At 41.9% G+C, this 23,503-nt stretch overlaps 1 protein-coding gene across 1 annotated transcript in view; it reads right to left on the reverse strand.

Annotated features, from left to right (window-relative positions):
• Nucleotides 1–878: 878 nt before the first annotated feature.
• bpgm (2,3-bisphosphoglycerate mutase) overlaps nucleotides 879–23,503 on the reverse strand; it is a 42,893-nt gene continuing 20,268 nt past the window's right edge. The window contains exon 3 of the mRNA XM_041203509.1: nucleotides 879–4,680. Within this exon, the coding sequence (XP_041059443.1) occupies nucleotides 4,493–4,680 (188 nt within the window). The 3' untranslated portion in view covers nucleotides 879–4,492. The remainder of the gene's footprint in view (nucleotides 4,681–23,503) is intronic.

Here is a 23,503-nt window from a genome sequence, read left to right on the forward strand (position 1 = left end):
AACCCTGGTGACTGCGAATGCTGACCGAAGCAAGATAGGCAAAAAAGACCTTGAAGTTCCAAGCAAAGTGCACACCATATATATATATATATGCTGTTGTGAAACACATTGGCATGATGGGCTGATAATCCAGTAGGGTGGGGTGAGGATAAGTCTGGCAGGCTGACCTTATAATGATATGCTGATGTATTACGAGGCTCCTGACATCCGAAGGCGGGGAATGCAGCCCACAATCGCAAACTGGTTTCATGACATCGCCATGTTACCAGCTCACACCATGGAATACACGCGACACCGGCAGGCACAGCAACTCCTGGCCATTATGAATTTGATGTGTGGGCAAATTTAGAAACAACGACCTGCTAAATTCTAGCCATCTTTCTGATAAAAATGCATACTGCAGACATTCTGCATTCAAAAAGTAAGAAATAAGAACATGATTTTTCCAATTTCTTCTATTAAAACAGTAACAGAAACAGGAGTAAGCTATACATCCTCTTAAGCCTGATCTGTCTTTCAAAATCACGGTTGATCTTTGATCTCGATTCTACTTTCCCACCTGATCTCCATATCCCTTGATTCCTCTAGAGCCCAAACATATATCTATCTCAGCCTTGAATATACTCAATGATTGAGCATCCACAACCCTCTGAGGTAGAGAACTGCAAAGATACATAACCCTCAAATTCCTCATCTCATATCAAGGATAAATGTAACAAAAATTGTAACAAAAAAAAGATAAATTTGAGAATTCCAGTACTGCATCATGCTCAAGAAAGCGCAGATCAGAACACTGCCAGGCTTCTCATTCAGGAATAATGGATGGTTGAGTTGAGTGGTTAATCTCTAGCAATTAAACTTATTTTCAGGGCTATAAATGAATTTGCCTAAATATTTTAATGTACTTTTTCTGGGCATCCAAACATTCAATTTATAACAGTTTATGCAAAAGGATTGTCAGTGAACACCATATCATATAGCAAATAGAATGACAAAATACAATTGCACATTTCATTACATGAACTGCCACATTGTAATAACTATTTTGATGCTATTCTCCAGACATCAGAAGGTAGGTAACCATCTACAACATTTTCATATGCAGCACTTACAAATGTAATAAATAACAAAGTAATAATTTAAGTAGCATACACAGATTGAGATTTTACATATGGTATCCACAGAATATACTGAAGGTAAATACCAATGGAGACCTGAAGTAAACTGAATGGTTCTGATAATACTGCTAAAAAATACAGATCAACCAAATGGGAAGACTAAAATACTGTCTTATACTTGCACTGTTCAAATGGCATGTTTTTATTCATTCTCAGGAGGTAGATAACCTGGCAACAATTATATTTATTGTCTATGCCTAACTGCTCTTAATGGGCCTTCATGAGCAAATGTAGTCCATGCAGCACAGCTGCTGGTTTTATTTATACTTTTGGCAGCAATTAGGTTCAACTGAATGGCTAGCTAAGCCATTTCAAAAGGCAATTACATATGGACACAACCAGGTAAGAATGGCACATTTCCTTCCCTAAATGACATTAGGTGAACCAGTTGGGTTTTTAGACAGCAATCCAACAGTTCTAATGGTCACTTCTACTGATAGTCAGATTTTTGTTTAAAGCAAATTCAAATTCTCAAACTGCCATGGTGGGATTTGAACACTCAGTCACTGGGTTATTAGTCCATTACATAACATAGGTTAACCGTTCAATTTTGTTTTACTTTTATTCAGTAGACATGTGTACAGTAAAAAGTGAAACAGCAATGAACCGCACAATGTAGAGCTTGAATGTCCATGACATCATTCAATTGAGTACAATACCAGGGTTCCATCTCTCTCCATTTGTGGTTAGAAGTACACCATACAACAAAAATACTGTGATACATTGTTTATTCACTATTACACTTTCATAAGCTTTCTACTGGCTTGCTCTTCATTCCTCATGGGATGAACTCTGCACTTACCCCTCTGTCCCAAAAGAACTTGCTGGGGTATAGTTCAGTGGGCATGGGTTGTCTTCCAGTACTTCATCTAAGTAATGTGATCCGATGGTTTTGTCTTGAATTCATATGCACTCAATGCAATTTAAACATGGGTTGCTGGATGGCAAATCAAGGATGTGGGTGAGGCAGAATCTTAACTAAACCTTCCTCTTAATCTAGGAGATACTGAGGCAATTGTAGTACTTCCAACATTACCTCTATCAAAAACAAAAAATGCTGGAAAAAAACTCAGGTCTGTCAGCATATGTGGAAAGAAAGACAGAGTTAACACTTAGACTCCATATGACTATTCTTATGAGTCATGAGGACTTGAAACGTTAACTGTCTTTCTCTCCACAGATGTTGTCAGGTCTGCTGAGTTTTTCCAGGGGTTTTTTCTTTGTTTCAGATTTCCAGCACCTGCAGTATTTTGCCGTTATCTCAATCAAGATGAGTCAACTCAGTACAAATCAAGCAACAACTCCAAGGGACATCCTGGTCTGTACAGCTGAGTACCTCATGGGCTAAACTTAACTGAGCCATGGGTAGAGGCAATGCTAGGGAAACATAGGAGGTACGAATGCTTGATCTTTAAGTTTTCACATTTGACAGTAATAATGCAATACAGTAAAGAAAAATGCTATTTTTCTATTTCTAATCATTTGAAAAGTTACAAACCTTAAAAAATGCCTACAGTTTCATAACACCAAAATAAGTTGGTAATGTAAACTCCAAAATACCATGGTGGTATTTATCCTGCAGGCTACAGTACAGGAGCATTCTCCTACACTTCAAGGTGTTATTTCCCCCAGGTTTCTACAGCACCGACCTGAGTATTCCCCATTCAATTTGCATATTGTAAATAATATTCTGCATTTGTTTTTCCAATGAATTTCCATTGATGCTGTTGGAATCGATTGGATCACAGATACTTCAAATAGCAATAAATATATGGTTAAGATCTCAAAAGGCAACATCTCTATTAAGGATTCTCCAATTTCTCCAATAAATAATTGAGGCACACAGCTGTGTAACAGACCAGAGAGTCATTTCTTCAGGGAAGTCTTAAAATGTTCAGTCACTTTCAGGATACTTAGAGGATTTGCAAATCTTTGCTGATTACTTATTATCCTATTAGTTCTCACTTTTTGTTTTAGACTATTTGGGCTTTATTAGGACAGGAAGACCTGACTGATAATCTTTTCCAGGAAAACAATCATTTTAGTATGTATAGTTTTAAATTATGTTGATAATCAAAAATGACAAAGATTTTTGGGAAGTGAATGGCACCATGGGTTAAAGCACTGATTTTTACACTTGTTGGACATGAGCCAGGATTTTGTCAGGCCAACAGGGTGCCTCCCATCAGTCAGAGAACCAAACAGCCCTCACCAATTCCGTGGTGGAGGTCCAATGGAATAAAGTGCCTTTTCAGCACAGTTTACCACAGTCAGACCTTCTCTGCAACTGAGGTCCCGTCCAACAAAAGCTGCCTGTCAATTAGAAGCCAGGAGCTCCTCATGGCACCAATGCTAGTAGGAGCGGTGGCTGCTGGTGACAATGCACCCCTCAAGGCCCAGGATCGTGCACAGGCCCCAAGTCAATGGGTGAGTGAAGGTGGGATGGGGAGGGAGGAGAGTCGGAGACAAGGAGAGGGGGTGGCTTTCAGCTGCCACCCATGACTGATACTGAGCGCAGAGTGCGAAGGACCTTCCACCAGAAAGCTGCAGGGAAACCCAACAAGTCATCACTAAATTGCAGTGGACCCAGAGATAATGGGTGTTAATTGACTCATTAATGAGCATAATCGATAACCTGCCACCACTGGCTGGGAAAATCACACTAGGTCCTTCTGCCCTCCGACCTAATTGGTGAGGTTTTCCAACTGTCAGGAGACAGTGTGACAAGCTGCATAAAATCCAGCCCATGGTCTCAAATCCAGCACAGATTCATGGAACTTTAAAAAAAATGCTCTATTTGCTGGCTTTATGGGTTTCATGTAAAGTTTGGACCAACATTGTTCCAATCTCAAGCACCAAAATCCCTCAGCATGATGACCACAAATGAAGAATGGAGGCTTGAAGTCCTAGTCCACAGAAAGGTACCTTTTGCAGTTCCTTACTAAAGTAGCAGGCCTCTCCAAGAAGGTATATCACAACTTAAATTACAAATTATAATTAACATCTCTTTAACTTAACCTTGTAATAATTTTTACTAGAAGCATCCTTCATACAGTGCTAAAACTATCTTCCTGTATATGAAGAGATACAGTTTCAGCTTTTTAAATTAATTAGCCTTAAGACATTAGTGCAAAAGCAGCAAATAAAGTTCAACATACTTCACCAGTGCCAAACCTTAGATATGCTCACCAACTGCAGCAAATCTACACAGCATTCCAAACAAAATAAATTTCCCCTCCAAATTTCTTTTCCCCCAAATGATTTCTAATTATACTTCTCCAAAGTCATACATTGTGTTAATTGGCACATGTGGGTTAATTGACATTCTTTCCTGGAGCTGATGCTTTGCCCTGATCCTCCACCTTTTTGATAGCTGCCTGGATGGCCTCCTGATCACCTAAAAATTCATGTGGTCTAACTGGGTGAAGGTTCGCATCCAGTTCCAAAACTACTGGCACTCCAGTAGGCAGGGTCACATTAACTATTTCATCATCTGGGATACCTGGAAAAAAATACAAGAGTTAATTAGAAGTAGAAACTTAAAGATCGACAGAGTATCCTGAGGATTTCTTTGATGAGGCAAGTTTGCGAATATTGGGTTACTATAAGGAAACCTTTACAAAGCTCTACAGTATAGATATGTAGACAAGGTAACTATAGTTCCAAAAAAGGCAGTTAAATGATCCAATTGATCCTATTTTTAGCAGCACCTCAAAAGAATTTGGCACTGAAAAATCTTTATTGGTCTTTGCATGATTCATGTTTGCAGTTAAGAGCAATTGCTCCAATAATGATCTGCTGTTTGAAAACATGCTATCAATCCAACTTTAATACACTAGAAAAACCTTAACAGTCACATGATTTAATTGTTCTGATATTTATGCTAATGTTCACAATCAAAAATGAACCATATAATCCTGTCTCACTAGGTAAAGTTTTTTTTAATGTGATACAATTTATACTTAAATGCTAATAACACCTTGCATGTGGATAGCACCTTTAGCATAGAAAAACATTCTAAAAGGTGCATCCACAAAATTTGACACTGAGCTATACAGAAGAAATTAGGACACCTGGCCAAAAGCCGGTCAAAGAGGCAGGTTTTAAAAGAAACATCTTAAAAGGAGGCGAGAGAGATAGAGAGGTTTGAGGAGGGAATTTCAGAATTTAGGGATGAGGCACAGCTATGAATGGTGAAGTATTTAAATTAGGGGATACATAGAGGCCAGAACTGGAAGAGGGTAGCCAACTCATAACTGTAGGGCTGGAAGAGGTTAAAGAAATAGGGATGGGCAAGACCTTGGAGGGACCTGAAAACAAGGATGAGAATTTTCTAATTAAATTTGTTGCTGGATTGGGAGCCAACATTGGTCAGTGAACACAGGGGCAACAGGTGAAGAGAGCTTGGTGCAAGTTAGGATAGCAGCAGAGTTTTGGATGAGCTTGAGTTTATGGAGGGTGGAAAATGGGTTGCTGGCTGGGACAGCACTGGAACAAATCAAAACTAAGGATAATAAAAGGCATGGATGAGGGCTTCAACTGGTGAGCCAAAGCAGGGACAGAATCAGCTGATGTTAGAGATAGAAGTAGGCGCTCTATGTGGATGCTCAGATATGTGGTCGGAAGCTCATTTGGACCTCAGATAACAAAGATGTAACAATGTGCTTCAGCCTCACACAGTTGTCAGTGAGGAGGATGGAGTCAGTGGCAGGTCCGTACACAATAGTTTTGGTTTTCACATTGAAAATGTAACTACCTACCCTTTAATGGAGAAAAGCATATTTGAAAGGTTGTTAACTTACAGTAATCTGGCCAAGATTAGAAACCCTGGTTAAACCTTAAGTGCCCAACCATTTTGTTTCCACTAGTTCTATAGTTTTTTTTTTAAAAAAAATTCACTCATGGCATGAGAGCTTCGCTGGCTAAGCCAGCATTCATTATCCATCCCTAATTGCCCTTCAGAAGGTGGTGGTGAGCTACCTTCTTGACCGCTGCAGTCCATGTGGTGTAGGTACACCCACAGTGCTGTTTGAAAGGGAGTTCCAGGATTTTGACCTAGAGACAGTGAAGGAACAGCTAGCGATATATTCCCAAGTCAGGATGGTGTGACTTGGAGAGGAACTTCTAGGTGTTAGTGGTTGAGTTTGGAAGGTGCTGTCTAAGAAATCTTGGTGAATTCCTGCACTGCATCTTGTAGGTGGTGCACACTGCTGCTACTGTGCATCAGTGGTGGAGGTGGGTGAATGTTTGTGGATGTGGTGCCAATCAAGTGGGCTGCTTTGTCCAGGTTGATATCAAGCTTCTTGAGAGTTGTGAGAGCTGCACTCATCCAGGCAAATGGGGAATATTCCATCACACTGACTTGTCCCTTGTAGACAGTGGACAGGCTTTGGGGAGTAAGGACCTGCTGCTCTTGTAGCCACAGTATTTATATGGCTAGTCCAGTTCAGTTTCTGGTCAATGGTAAGCCCCAGGATGTTGATAATGGGGGATTCAGTGATGGTAAAGCCATTGAATGTCAAGGGACAATGGTTAGATTCTCTCTTGTTGGAGGTGGTCATTGCCTGGCACTTGGTGGTGCAAATGTTACTTGCCACTTGTCAGCCCAAGCCTGGACATTGTCCAGGTGTTGCTGCATTTGGACATGGACTACTTCAGGATCCGAGGAGTCGCGAATGGTGAACATTCTGCAATCAGGGAACATCCCCACTTCTGACCTTATGATGGAAGGAAGGTCATTGATGAAGCAGCTGAAGCTGGTTGGGCCTAGGACACCACCCTGAGGAACTCCTGCAGTGATGTGCTGGAGGTGAGTTGACTGACCTCCAACAACCACCTTATAGTTGCACATTATGCAGCCTTAACAGCAACATAATCAAACTGTAGATACCAACAGACCTTGGTGTTAAGGATTTATCCAGTACTAAGAACAGCTCTTTGCAAAGTTCAGACAGGACAAAAACACAAGATACAAAACTGCAAATAAAGCTGGGTTATCCAATCTTTGAGACTGATTGCAAGAGTAGTTAAACTATTATTTACAATGCTATAAACTGAGATATAAACATTAAAGTTAGAAAGTAACTGTCAAATTATGCTGCTACACTTTTATAAATTGAAAAAAATACTGAACACCGATGTATTGTACAAGCCAGATTTTTCCCACAGAAAGGTTTCCAGCAGTTAGATGAGGAAATCAGGTTGTTGCTGACTGAGTTGCCTGCTCCTCCAGGATGTCTATGATAATTGAATCCTGTTGAGTTAGGGTTTGTCCATTCCAGGGCAAGCAATTTTTTTTTTTAAATATATCAGCAGGACAACAAACTTTAATTAATGCCAAACAACCTCTCTGGCACTCAAAATGAACTTTTACAAGTCTTACCCTTTCAGATGTTAACTGTTGGTGATTTAGAAAATAAAAAAATTAAAACATTTTGCCTTTCAACTCTTTTCGGATCTATTTCACTAACTGATTTGCCATTGAATTAAATATTCAAACTGATATTTCTTTGTTTAGATAGGACTTCTTGATAATGATTCTTCAATCTGATGTGGTTAATGAAATACACAACTTCTTGTGCTGTTTGCAGATCCCTTGTAGAGGGTACTGCACCATTTTTGATCTCATTGACAGTAAGTGCTCATGAAAAATCCCATAGAAAGACTGTGGACAAGGGGAATTCACCTGTCACTCAGCCCAAAATTTGACCCTTTGAAACTTAAGAATGAGAACTTTTCCCACAATTTGATTTTAAACCTGATGCTATTCTCATCTATTCTACTCATACCTAGCATCAGCCTCAGATGTCCCAGACCTGGACAAACTTAAAAGGTACAACAAATATAATGACTCCCAGAGCATGCAAATTAGGGCACAGAATTTAACCAGCTAATTTCTGTTCATAAATCTGATGAAGGCATGCAAAAAAAAGTTTTAAATTAAGAAAATGTGCCCCTTTTATTTATTTGCTCATTTGATTCTTTAAAGTCAATTAGAAAACAATTCCTTAAAATGGAAATAGATATTTTGAAGGCTAAAAAAATGTATATAAACTGGACACCAGAAAAAAAAAGGTTGAAAAATTTTATGTGGTGAACTTCAGAGGAATGCCTATCCACCGATCATAGATGCCTTTAATGCCAAATTTGATGCTAACACTTCATTAGTGTCAAGCCTGCCAGAACAAGCCAACTATCACAAAACCATATAATGGCTTTTAAGCAAAATAACAATTTAATCACATGCACTTGATTAAATACAAAATACTAGTCTCTGAAAGAAAGGTTTAAATTCCAACACCTGATGCTGCTCTATAAAACATGCTATATGATATAGCACTTTGTTGCCACAACCCCCCCATGCCCCAGGATTATTAAAAACCTCCAGTGATAGGATGAATAAACGTTAAAACTACAACAAATAATCAAGGTACTTAAAATATTGGTTGCACCAATGTATGTCTCTCTCTCCAAACTTCTAGGCTGTTTATAAATATAAAGCAAAGTATATAATTCAGAAAAAAGGTACTGTAAATATAACATGTTGCAAAATACCAGAGATTAAACAGTAATAACTGTCTACTGTGCAGAACAGAAAGGTGAAAAGAGATTGAAAAATGAATGCAATGACAGCAAGTAGGTATGAGTTTCATTTCCAAAGAGGGAGGAAAGAAATTAAAAGTGCTCTAGTTAGAAACACACTTGACTGACTATGGAAACCAATTTTGAGAAGTAGAGAGGTTGCAATGACTGAAAAATAGTGTTTGAGGCTAGCATAGAGTCAGCATTCAATATGATGCAAAGAGCTTGACACCAATGAAAGTGTAAAAACAGAAGCTGGGTAACATTTGAAACAGTCTCTAGGAAGATACTGGGTATCAGCTAAAATGACGGTGATCTATAAGAGGAGATGACATGCATTCAGTACCAAAATACACTATAACAAGAATGTTATAGGCAGTACACTTTTAATGTGGCTGAAGTCAAATGGCTTCTGAAGATAGAATATCTTATGGATCACCAGATTCAGTCAATACTTGCAGCCTTTAAAAGAGGCTGAACTAAGTATTTGTGGAACACAAACATCAAAAAGCTACCTAGCTGCCTGTCAACACAATGGACAATCCATCTCTAATTTTTAAAGGAAGTGTAATCCCTAGCAGACTGTTTTAAGCACTACCCAATCTTCCATAAAGCATTTGATAAAGTTCCTTAAGAGGTATTTAGCTAAAAGTCAAAACCATGTGGATTCAGATTAAATCTTAATATTTAAGAAATTGGCTAAAGAGTAGAACATGGATAGTTATTAGGAGTTACACAAGGGTGGGGTAAGAATTTAAGAATGGGATGTCCAAAGTTCTAAGAACAAAAAAGCATTACAACGCCTGCCTGTGGCTGAAAGTTGAAACATCAAACAAAGTGCTATTTTCTCATGTTTCCCTTTGCTCCTTAAAGCACTGGCTAATGGTGGGGTACCTTCTTTTTAGGCAATCCCTCTGGATCAAGGTCCACTTGCTCCCACTCAGATTTTGATGGATTCTGAGATGGCTGAAAGTCTGTTGTGTCTGCCCTGGTGGTGGGGGGAGTGGTCAGCGGGGACTATGGGTGGGTGGAGTGATGTGTGTATTTAGATGGGAGCTAGATTATTTTGTTAATCAGTCTCTATTGCCATTTGATGCAAATATTTTAGTACTTTAATTCCATCATCATCAAAATCTGTTAGCCATTGCGAGGAAATTGTACAGAGACTGACATCAAGGTGGCTGTTTTATGTATCAAAACAAAAATTGTGGGAAAAATCCAGTAGGTCTGACAGCATCTGTGGAGAGGAAGACAGAGTTAATGTTTCGAGTCCGTATGACTCTCTATCAGAACTAAAGAGAAATAGAAATGTGGTGAAATAAGCTGTTTAAGGGGGGTTGGACAAGTGAAGCTGGATTGAGAGCCAGTGATTAGGTGGAGGCAAAGGAGAGATTGCCAAAGATGTCATAAACAAAAAGGTCAAAGGGCTGTTGACGGTGGTGATATTAGCTAAAGGATGTGCTAATGGTGACATTAGGGTAGAAAGCAGGATGTGCAAGTAACAGGTGGCCCTAGTAGGGGTGGGGGAATCAAAATAGGCCAAAAGTTGGGGATAAAACAATATGGAAATAAATTGTAAAAATAATAGAAATGGGTCTGTTGAACTCAAATGTTAAGTCCGGAAGGCTGTAAAGTACCTAATCGGAAGATGAGGTGCTGTTCCTCCAGTTTGTGTTGAGCTTCGCTGGAACAATGCAGCAGGCCAAGGACAGACATGTGGGCATGAGAGCAGGATGGTGTGTTGAAATGGCAAGCGGCAGGAAATTTTGGGTCATGCTTGCGGACAGACCAAGACCCATGGTGACTTGGGCAATTTGTGCTATACTTACCCTGGTTTTTACATGAATTTACTTTAGAGCTTTTCATAGCATAGCAGGTATAAAACCAGTGAAACTCTAAATAATCAGCTGCAGTGTCAAAGTGCTCCAGCAGCCCCAGCAATGTTCACTACTGCACCCCTCCCCCCACCTCTGACAAAGTTCACCCTCATCCCAGCAATGTTTAAGCCCCTTCTCCACCCCCTACTAGCAATGTTTAAGTGCCACCCACCCCCTCCACCAGTCAGTGTTTAGCCTCTCCTGCAACCCTGCTTCCGATTCAGCTTCCAGAATCCCTGGTTCCTGTCTGGCCGATGATGGAAGAGTTAGCATTTCCAGAGACTATAGGGGAGGTTGTGCATTTTCGTGGTGTGAGCGGGGCGAACACCACCTGGCAGTTGGGGGGGGGGGGGTGGCGAACGAGAGAGGAAGGAGAACACCATCAGGGGTGAGAGTGAGGGAAAGATTTGTTGGAGAGGCGAATACACTGTCGGGGTGGGGGTATGACAGAGTGGGGGTGAACACTGTTGGGCACAGTGAACATAGGAACGTAGAAAATAGGAGGAGTAGGTCATTCAGCCCTTCAAGCACGCTCCACCATTCAATATGATCATGACTGATCCTATATTTCAATGCCGCACTCCTGCTCTCTCCATACCACTTGATGCCTTTAGAGTCCAAAAATCTATTTCCTTCTTAAATATATTCAGTGACTTGGCCTCCACAGCCTTCTGTGGTAGAGAATTCCACAGGCTCACCACCCTCAGTGAAGAAGTTTCTCCTCATCTCAGTCCGAAATGGTCTATCCCATATCCTGAGACTGTGACCCCTTGTTCTAGACAGAAAATATCATCACTGCATCCAATCTGTCCATACCTGTCAGGATGTTATATGTTTGTGAAATCTCCTCTCATTCTTCTAAACTCCAGTGAATACAGGGCTAGTCGGCCCAATCTCTCCTCATACAACAATCCTGCCATCCAGGAATCAGTCTGATGAACCTTTAGATAAAACAAAAAACTGCAGATGCTGGAAATCCAAAACAAAAACAGAATTACCTGGAAAAACTCAGCAGGTCTGGCAGCATCGGCGGAGAAGAAAAGAGTTGATGTTTTGGGTCCTCATGACCCTTTGACAGAACTGATTGAATGTTAGAAGAGGGGTGAAATAAATGCTGGTTTAAGGTGGGAGGGTGATGGTGTGGTTGTAGGGACAAGCAAGCAGTGATAGGAGCAGATAATCAAAAGATGTCATAGACAATGGAACAAAGAAGTGTTGAAGGTGGTGATATTATCTAAACGAATGTGCTAATTAAGAATGGATGGTAGGGCACTCAAGGTACAGCTCTAGTGGGGGTGGCGTGGAAAGACTAGCCCAGCAAACAAGATTTAAAAATAATGGAAATAGGTGGGAAGAGAAAAATCTATATAAATTATTGGAAAAAACAAAAGGAATGGGGAAGAAACGGAAAGGGGGTAGGGATGGAGGAGGGAGTTCAAGATCTAAAATTGTTGAATTCAATATTCAGTCCGGAAGGCTGTAAAGTGCCTAGTCGGAAGATGAGGTGCTGTTCCTCCAGTTTGTGGTTGGGCTTCACTGGAACAATGCAGCAAGCAAAGGACAGACATGTGGGCAAGAGAACAGGGTGGAGTGTTGAAATGGCAAGCGACGGGGAGGTTTGGGTCTTTCTTGCGGACAGATCGCAGGTGTTCTGCAAAGTTTCTCGGACTGTTGTTCCTGTCACATTCTGAGATCCACACTCAGTGCCATGCGCCATCAAAAGAACACACTTGACCTCTCCCTCCAGCAGCACCGCTGCACTCTTTGTCAAAGCTGCACGTGCCCCCAGTTTTATTCTTCGTCTCATCTGACGCCTCAACAAGAAATTTTCTCTCTCTCTCCCTCTCTCAAGTTGTAAGGAACACAAGCTCCAACAGCTCATCGACACCAACACCCATCTAGGACCCTCCACCCATGCCTGTCCCTCTGTCCCCACCCCATCTTCCAATCCCAGCCCCAGCCGTGTATTCATTATACCCCCTGACCTTCCCCTCTCTGACGCTGAATGTTCAGTTCTCAGCAAAGGACTTAGTTTCATATCCTTACGCCCTCACCTCAATGAATAATCGGGCTCGGCACGATGCTGAACTCTTCTTCCGCCGTCTTCGTTTCTGTGCTCACTTCTTTGGGCAGGAGTCCTCTCCCCGTTCAACGGATCCTTTTACCCAATATTCTCCCTCCACCTGGACCCCTCCCTCTGGATTCTTACCTTCTCTTGATCTTTTCATTGAGAACTGAAAGCGTGACATTAGTCGTCTCAATTTCTCTGCTCCTCTCACCCATTTAATCTGTCTCTCTGAACTTACTGCACTCTGTTCTCTCAGGTCCAACCCCGACATTGTCATCAAACCTACTGATAAGGGTGGTGCTGTTGTTGTCTGGCACACTGATCTCTACCTCGCAGACACTTCCTCCTACCTCTCCCTGGGCCATGACCCCACCACTGAACATCAAGCCATTGTTTCCAGGACTGTCACTGACCTCATCTCCTCTGGAGATCTTCCTCCCACAGCTTCCAACCTGATAGTCGCCCAACCTCAGACGGCCTGCTTCTACTTCCTACCCAAAATCCACAAACAGAACCGTCCTGGTAGACCGATCGTATCAGCCTGTTCCTACCCCACGGAACTAATTTCTCGTTATCTTGACTCCCTTCTCTCTCCCCTTGTCCAGTCCCTTCCCACCTACATCCGTGATTCCTTTGACACCTTACGTCACAATTTCCAGTTCCCTGGCCCCAACTGCTTCCTCTTCACCATGGACGTCCAATCCCTCTATACCTCCATCCCCCACCAGGATGGTCTGAGGGCCCTTAGCTTCTTCCTCGAACAGAGGCCCGAACAATCCCCATCCACCACTACTCTCCTCCGTCTGGCTGAACTTGTTCTCACACTGAACAATTTCTCCTTCAACTCCTCTCACTTCCTCCAAATAAAAGGTGTGGCTATGGGTACCCGCATGGGCCCCAGCTATGCCTGTCTCTTTATGGGGTATGTGGAACATTCCTTGTTCCAGTCCTACTCTGGCCCCCTCCCACAACTCTTTCTTCGGTACATCAATGATTACTTTGGTGCTGCTTCATGCTCTCGTTGGGACTTGGAAAAATTTATTAATTTTGCTTCCAATCTCCACCCCTCTATCATTTTCACGTGGTCCATCTCTGACACTTCCCTTCCTTGACCTCTGTCTCAATTTCTGGCAATAGACTGTCCACCAATATCCGTTACAAGCCTACCGACTCTCACAGCTACCTCAACTACAGCTCCTCACACCCTACTTCCTGTAAGGACTCCATCCCATTCTCAGTTCCTTCGCCTCCGTCGCACCTGTTCCGATGATGCTACCTTCAAAAACAGTTCCTGACATGTCCTCCTTCTTCCTTAACTGAGGTTTTCCACCCACTGTCATTGACAGGGCCCTCAACCGTGACAGCCCATCTCCCGCGCATCTGCCCTCACGCCTTCTCCTCCCTCCCAGAAACATGATAGGGTCCCCCTTGTCCTCACTTATCACCCCACCAGCCTCAGCATTCAAAGGATTATCCTCCGCCATTTCCGCCAACTCCAGCATGATGCCACCACCAAACACATCTTCCCCTCACCCCCCCAGCGGCATTCCGTAGGGATCGTTCCCTCCGGGACACCCTGGTCCACTCCTCCATCACCCCCTACCTATGGCACCTCCCCATGCCCACGCAAAAGATGCAACACCTGCCCCTTCACTTCCTCTCTCCTCATCGTCCAAGGGCCCAAACACTCCTTTCAAGTGAAGCAGCATTTCACTTGCAATTCCCCCAACTTAGTTTACTGCATTTGTTGCTCCCAATGCAGTTTCCTCTACATTGGAGAGACCAAACATAAACTGGGCGACCGCTTTGCAGAACACCTGCGGTCTATCCGCAAGAAATACCCAAACCTCCCCGTCGCTTGCCATTTCAACACTCCAGCCTGCTCTCTTGCCCACATGTCTGTCCTTGGCTTGTTACATTGTTCCAGTGAAGCCCAACGCAAACTGGAGGAACAGCACCTCATCTTCCGACTAGGCACTTTACAGCCTTCCGGACTGAATATTGAATTCAACAACTTTAGATTTTGAACACTCTCCTCCATCCCCACCCCCTTTCCGTTTCTTCCCCATTCCTTTTGTTTTTTCCAATAATATATATAGATTTTTCTTTTCCCACCTATTTCCATTATTTTTAAATCTTGTTTGCCGGGCTAGTCTTTCCACCCCCACTAGAGCTGTGCCTTGAGTGCCCTGCCATCCATTCTTAATTAGCACATTCGTTTAGATATCACCACCTTCAACACTTCTTTGTTCCATTGTCTGTGACATCTTTTGATTATCTGCTCCTATCACTGCTTGCTTGTTCCTACAACCACCCCCCCCACCCCCCACACCCCCCCCACCTTAAACCAGCATATATTTCACCGCTCTTCCATCAGTTCTGGTGAACCTTTGCTGTACTCCCTCTACGGCAAATATATCCTTTCTTAGGTAAGGAGACCAAAGCTGCACTCTACTCCACATGTGGTCTCACCAAGGCCCTGTACAGCTGCAGTAAGCCATCCTTGCTCTTGTACTCAAGTCCTCTCACAATGAAGGCCAACATACCATTTGCCTTCTTAACTGCTTGCTGTGCCTGTATGCTTGCTTTCAGTGATTGATGTATGAAGACACCCAGGTCACTTTGTACATCAACATTTCCCAATCTATCACCAGTTAAATAATACTCTGCCATTCTGATTTTCCTTCTGAAGTGGATAACTTCACATTTATCCAAGTTATACTGCATCTGCCATGTATTTGCCTACTTAACCTGTCTAAATCATCTTAAAACCTCTTAACATCCTCCTCGTCGTTCACATTCCCACCAAGTTTTGTGTTGTCAGCAAGCTTGGAAATATTACATTTGGCTCCCTCATCTAAATCATTGATATATATTGTGAATAACTAGGGCCTAAGCACTGATCCCTGTGGGATCCTAGTCACTGCTTGCCACTCTGAAAAAGGCCCACGTATTCCTTCTGTTTCTTGTCTGCTAACCAATTCTCAATCCATGCCAATATATTACCCAATCCCATGTGTTTTAATTTTACACACCAACCTCTTACGTGGGACTTTATCAAAAGCTTTGAAAATCCAAATACACTACATCCACTGGTTCTCCCTTATTCATTCTGCTAGTTACGTCCTCAAAAAAAAACCAGCAGGTTTGTCAAACATGATTTCCCTTTCATAAATCCATGTTGACTTTGCATAATTCTGTGGATATTTTCTAAGTGTCCTGTTATCACCTCCTTTAAAATAGGCTCTAGCATTTTCCCTACTACTGATGTTAGGCTAATCAGTCTGTAATTCACTGTTTTCTTCCTCCCTCTTTTTAAATAGTGGGGTTACATTTGCCACCCTCCAATCTGCTGGGACTGTTCCAGAATCTACAGATATTTGGAAGATGACAACCAATGCATCCACTATTTCCATGGCCACCTCCTTTAGCACCCTGGGATGTAGATTATCAGGCCCTGGGGATCTATTGGCTTTCAGTCCCATTGTTTCAGTAATACTAATTTCCTTCAACTCCTTCTCACTGAACCCTTGATTCCCTAGCATTTCTGGGGAGTTTTGTGTTCCTCTGTGAAGACAGAACTAAAGCTGTTGTTTAATTGTTTTGCCATCTCCTTGTTCTTGATTACAAATTCTCCTGTTTTCGTCTGCAAGGGGCCTACATTTATCTTCACTAAACTTTTTCTTTTTACATACTTGAAGTTTTTACAGTCCACTTTTATGTTCCTTGCAAGTTTACTCTCATACTCTATTTTTCCACTCTTAATTAATCTCTTGGTCCTCCTTTGCTGAATTCTAAACTGTTCCCAATCTTACTTTTTCTAGCAACTGTATATGACTCCTCTTTGGATCTAATATCCTTAATTTCTTTTGTTAGCCATGGTTGGGCCACTTTTCCTGTTGTGTTTTGGTGCCAGTAAGGAATATAGCCTGTTCCCTAGTCGGTTCCTCGACATAATGGTCTAAAAAAAAAACTCGTACATATTCCAGGAATTCATCCGCCATAATATTATTGCTAATTTGGTTTGCACAGTCTGCATGTAGATCAAAGTCACCCATGATTACTGTAGCAATTGTTACATGCATCTAATTTCCTGTTTAAAACTGTCCCCTACCTTATCACTACTGTTTGGAGGCCTATAGACAACTCCAACTAATGTTTTCCACCCTATGTTGCTTCTTAGCTCCAGCCAGATTGATTCTACCTCTAGATTTTCTGAGCCAGTATCCTCTCACTATTGCACTGATTTCATCCTCAACTAATAATGCCATCCCACCTCTTTCTTTTTGGCCTGTCTGCCCTAAATATCAAGTACCCTTGGATATTCAGTTCCCTGTATTGGTCACCCTGTAGCCATGTCTCCATAATCGCAATCATATCGTTTCCACTTACATCTATTTGCACTGTTGATTTGTCTACCTTATTGAGAATGTTTCATGTATTCAGATATGGTGCCTTTAGACTTGTCTTTTTAACCCTTTTACACATTTTTTTGTACTATGCTGGAGAGGGGATTAGCACTGTCACTGGGATGAGACTAAGCAGTTTTGGATGTTGACAGCTTAATTTAAAACAATGTAAATCAATGAACCAAAGGCAGACCTTAAAGGGCATGTCTTCAATTCATAATGAGAAAAGGGGGGCATGGTTGCGCTGGAATTACATGCGACAGATTGCTCTTGATTCTGTTCTTCCTTGCATCCCTGCTGGAGCTGGCATCAGACGGTGCAAAAACTCCAGCGTAAAATGGTAAGTGGGCAGTTTAAATCAGTGTCGGATGCACCCTCTGACACTGACCAGATGATGTGGGCCAATATGTCCTGCCATCTTCAAAGTCCAGGTCTCTAGGTCCCTGCATATTCTTTAGATCTGTGCCATTAAGTATATACTACATCTCCCCGTCTCTTCTGCTAAGATGCATTACCACTGTTCTCCATATTAAATTCCTTTTGTCACTGTCTGCACATTCTGCCAGCTAATCGATCACATTGCAGTTGATTAGTATAATTTTCACGGTCTCGCTACAAACTCCACTCCCCCGTCCATCCTGCTCCCTGGCAACTTACGAGGCTGAACCTGACTGTTCACAACCTTGGTTTCATATTTGACCCAATGATTAATTTCTAACGGCATATGCATGCCACTACTAAGATTGCCTATTTCCACCTGCACAACATCATCCAACTTTGACCTGCCTCAGCTTCTGAATCTCTTGATTCCTTTGTTACCTTTGATTTAACAGTTAACTGTACTGGTCAGCCTCTCACATGCAACCCCTGGTAAACCTGTGGAGAGTCAAAACTCTATTGTCTGTGTCCTAACTCAGACCTAGTCCTGTTCACCCATCACCACTTGCTCATTGACCTACACTGGCCAACAGTGAAGCAGCACTTCAATTTTAAAATTCTCAACCTTGTTTTCAAATCACTCTAGGGCCTTTACTGTTCCTATCTTCTATAAGTTTCTTCTAGCTCTACAAACGTTCAAGATATCTGGGGTCCTCCAATTCTGGCCTCCTGATTTTAGTTGCTCCACCATTAGTGGCTATGTCTTCTGCTGTCAAGGCCATAGGTTCCTGGTGGTTCAGAGCAAAGAAATTCTAGCTGTATGGTGGCCAGTTCAATTACTTTGACAGCTGGAGGAGTTCGCAGACTATGCAAATACTCTATCAGCCTCTAGTGGCAGAAATTGGATACTGTGCTTCCACAACTTTGGCAAAGAGCCAAAAAGAGAGTTCTCTCTACATATACAGGCCTAGTTCTACAGCTCAGGTGTGCGAGATTTTCATTCCTAACTTTGTGCTTTATTAAACCACTTGGAGTATACAATATGTCACATAGCAAACTTTTCACATCGTTGGCACATCCATATTTCCTTATTGACTGTACAAAAGACAAACAAAATTTAGGATATTTTAATCTTAGACTAAATATTCAAATCCTAGACTTATAACAAACTAAAAATGTAAATACTGCAAATCAGATAACCTCATTCTGCTAGTCAACTTGTTTACACTGAATTAATGAACATCTCCTGCTTCAGGGTAAGAACACAAGAAATAGGAGGAGTAGACCATATGGCCCATCGAGTCTGCTCCATCATTCAATACATTCATGGCTGATCGTGGGCTTCAACTTCATTTTCCTGCCTGCTCCCCATGCCCCTCAATTCCCCAAGAGACCAGAAAGCTATCAAATCCAGTCTTAAACGTATTCAATGGGATATCCACCTCTGGGGTAGAGAATTCCAATGATTCACAACCCTTTGAATGAAGAAATTTCTCCTCATCTCAGTCCTAAATCAATCATCAGCCCATTATCCTGAGACTGTGCCCCTGTTTTAGACTTCCCAACCAGCAGAAATAATGTTTACCCTATAAGTCTCTTCAGAATCTTGTATATTTCAATGAAATTGCTTCTCATTCTTTTAAACTCCAGGAGAATATAGACCAAATTTACTCAGCTTTTCATCATAGGATAGCACTCTCATCACTGGAATCGATATAGCGAACCTTCACTGTACCACCTCCAATGCAAGTATATCTTTTCTTAAATGTGGAGACCAAAACTGCACACAGTACTCCAGATATGATCTCACCAAAACTATGTACAATTGCACAAATGGTCAGCACTAACTATTCCTTGTTTTCATATGTTTATTGATTCATAATACACAAACCTAAACAAGATCAGCAGATGCTGCAATCCTTATTTAGCTGTACAAACTTTGGAAACTTAAACGAAAACTATAGGAGAACAGGTCAGACTGATAGAACAAAGGGAGAAAAACGATAAAGGGTTTTTATGCTTGATGGTGGCTAAATGGACTTTCAAAGGTGTTTGATAAAGTGCAATGTAATAGATTTGTTTGCAAGATTGAAGTTGATGGGATTAGAAGCAGCAGAGGCAGCATAGATATGAAATTATCTAAGGAACAGAAAGCAGAGACTAGTGGTGAACAGTTGCTTTTCAGACTGGAGGGACATATACTGCGGTTTCCCACAGGGGTCTCTTAGGACCATTAGTCTTTTTGAATAAGATTAATAACCTGAACTTGGGTCTAGGGGGCATAGTTTCAAAGATTGCACAGACACGAAGCTTGGAAATGTAATAAGCTTGGGGAAGATAGTAACAGCATTAGGAGGACATAGACTGATATAATGAGCAGAAGTATATCAGATGAAAGCTGATGCAGAGAAACAATAATTGGGGACAAAAACTAACAGTCACTTGGATCAATGTGAAGTAAATGATGGAAGGGGTCATCAACAGTGCTATCAAAATCTGCTCACTAATACTCAGTTTGGATTCCCCCAGGGCAACTCAGCTCCTGGCCTCATTGCAGTCCTGGTGTGCTGAATTCCAGAGGTGAGGTGAGAGTGACTGCCCTTGACATCAAGGTAGTATTTGACCGAGTGTGGCATCAAGGAGCCCTAGCGAAACTGGAGTCAATGGATATCGGGGGAAAACGCTCTGCTGGTTGGAGTCATACCTGGTACAAAGGAAGATGGTTGTGGTTGTTGGAGGTCAATCATCTCAGCTCCAGGATGTCTGTTCCTCAGGGTAGTGTTCTAGGCCCAACTATCTTCAGCTGCTTCATCAATGACCTTCCTCCCATCATAAAGGTCAGAAGTTGGGATGTTCACCGATGATTGTACAATGTTAAGCACCATTCGTGACTCCTCAGATACTGAAGCAGTCCATGTTTAAATGCAGCAAGACTTGGACAATATCCAGGCTTGAGCTGACAAGTGACAAGTAACATTCATGCCACACAAGTGCCAGCATTGACCATCTTCAACAAGAGAGAATCTAACCATCACACCTTGACATACAATGGCATTACCATTGCTGAATCCCCCACTTTCAACATTTTGGGGGTTATCATTGACCAGAAACTGAACTGGACTAGCCATATAAATACTGTGGCTACAAGAGCAGGTCAGAGGCTGGGAATCCTGTGGCAAGTAACTCACCACCTGACTCCCCTAAGTCTGTCCACCATCTACGAGGCACACGTCAGGAGTGTGATGGAATACTCTCTACTTGCCTGGGTGAGTGCAGCTCCAACAACACCCAAGAAGCTTGACACCATCCAGGACAAAGCAGCCTGCTTGACTGGCACCCCATCCACAAATGTTCAGTTCCTCCACCACCAATGTACAGTGGCAGCAGTGTTTACCATCTACAAGATGCACTGCAGGAATTCACCAAGGCTCCTTAAACAGCACCTTCCAAACCCACAACCAATACTATCTAGAAAGACAAGGGCAGCAGATAGGTGGAAACACCACCATCTGGAATTTCCCCTCCAAGTCACTCACCCCCTTGATTTGGAAATATATCACCATTCCTTCACTGTCATTGGGTCAAAATCCTGGAACTCTTCCTAACAGCACTGTTGGTGTGCCTACACCACATGGACTGCAGCAGTTCAAGGAGGCAGCTCATCACCACCCTCTCAACGTCAGTAAATGCTGACTTAGCCAGCAAAGCCCACATCTCTTGAATAAAAAAGAAAAGCTAGCACAGATTTATTCAGGGCAAATAACTTGCTCCAGTTTTTTTGATGAGGTAACAGAGAAGGTTGATGAGGGTCATGCAGTTGATGCAGTGTACGTGGGCTTCCAAAAGGCGGTGAAGTGTCACATAACAGGGTTGCCAGCAAAGTTAAAGTCCATGGACTAAAAGAGGCAGTAGCAGCATGGATACAAATTGGCTCAGCAACAAGAAACAATAGTGGTGAATTTTTTTTTGGATTGGAGGAAGATATATAGTGGAGTTCCCTGGGGTTGTTATTAGGACCACTGCTTTTCTTCATCTATATTAAATAACCTTAGCTTTGGTATACAGGACAATTTCAAAATTTGCAGATGACACAAAACTTGGAAGCATTGTGAACTCTGAAGACAATAGTGATAAGACTTCAAGAGGATTTAGACAGTCTGGTGGAAAGGTTAGACAAGTGGCAGGTGAAATTTAATGCACAGAAGAAGTGTGAAGTTATTTATTTTGGTAGGAGGAATGGGGAAAGGCAATGTAAAATAAAGCGTACAACTCTGAAGGGGGATGTAGGAGCAGAAGGACCTCAGGGCATTTATGCACAAATTATTGAAGGTGACAGGGCAAGTAAGTAGTGTCATGAAGATATTAATGTACATAATGGTATTGGAAATTATTTTAATGGACTTGTAGTAGGGTCTGTGAGAGAATGTGTGCCATAATTAGATTACATCTCAAAACTACTATACAACAAAGCACCCAGACTAACCAGCTTTAAACAGTAGAGGGCACATTTGCATTTTGTTGAATAAACCATTAAAAGACTGGGGGGGAAATCTTGCACCTAGCTAGGAGACACCAGGCAATATGTTTATATTACTAATAAAATTGGTACTATGAAAGGGGTTTTATTGTTAGAAGAGGTGGAGTTCAAAGGGCCTGATGATACAATGAGAACGTACATTCAAAGGGAAGGCCAGGTACATGGAGAAAAAGAGTTGTGAGAGAGTCAGAGGCATGTACAATCTAAGCCTGTAAACCTACCACTGTCTGCGAAGGAACAAATTGAAAGGGACCTCATTTTGAAATTATTAAGATAAAATGTGCTTGTCTGGTGTCTGTTTAAGTATTGTTTATTGTTGCCTTGAAGATTTTAGGAGTGATTAATTTGGGGATTTGTTTAAAAGTTATTATGGTAGTAATTTGTAGACGTATTTAAATTTGTTATTAAATAAATGTTTAACTTAATTTACATAAACATCTAGAGGCTGGGAGGTTTTTATTCACAAATTCAGAGCTCATCTCAAACATACCAATTGAAAAGGTCTGCTAGCATCGGTGGAGAGAAAGACAGTTAACGTTTCAAGTCCGTAGACTCTTCAGAGCCTGAAGAGTCATATGAACTCAAAACTAACTGTCTTTCTCTCCACAGTACTGTCAGACTTGGAGTTTTTCCAGCATTTTTTGTTTTTGTTTCAGATTTCCAGCAGCTGCAGTATTTTGCCTTTATAACAATTGAAAATATAGGTTATGACAGTTGTTTAAAATTTCCCTCTGGGATTTTAAATAACTCAGCCTTTACCAACTGTTGTGTCATAACAGTAGTTAATAAGACATTTAGGATCCTGGGCTTTATGATCTGGTTAGAGTCAGAGGCCTACAGCACAGAAACAGGCCCTTTGGCCCATTGAGTCTGTGCCGGTCAAACAAGTACCTAACTATTCTAACCCCATTTTCCAGCACTAGGTCCATAGTCTTGTATGCCATGGCAGCACAAGTGCACATCCAAATACTTAAATGTTATGATGGTATCTGTCTCCACCACCCTTTAAGGCAGTGAGTTTCAGATTCCCACCACCCTCTAGGTGAACAAATTCTTCCTTACATCCCCTCTAAACCTCCTGCCCCTTACCTTAACTCTATGCCCCCTGGTTATTGATCCCTCCACCAAGGAGGAAAGTTCCTTCCTGTCTACCCTATCTACGCCCCTCAATTTTACACACCTCAAGCATGTCCCCCCTCAATTTTCCCTGCTCCAGGGAAAATAACCCCGGTCTATCCAATCTCTCCTCATAACTAAAACTCTCCAGCCCAGGCAACATCCTGGTAAATCTCCTCTGCACTCTCTGGTGCAATCACATCCTTCCTATAATGCAGATTCCAGAACTGCATGCAATACTCTAGCTGTGGCCTAACCAACGTTTTATACAGTTCCAGCATAACCTCCCTGCTCTTATATTCTATGCCTCGGCTACTAAAGGCAAGTATCCCATATGCCTTCTTAACCACCTCATCTAC

The sequence above is a fragment of the Carcharodon carcharias genome, chromosome 13 (genome assembly GCF_017639515.1).
Source record: "Carcharodon carcharias isolate sCarCar2 chromosome 13, sCarCar2.pri, whole genome shotgun sequence".
NCBI lineage: Eukaryota > Metazoa > Chordata > Chondrichthyes > Lamniformes > Lamnidae > Carcharodon > Carcharodon carcharias.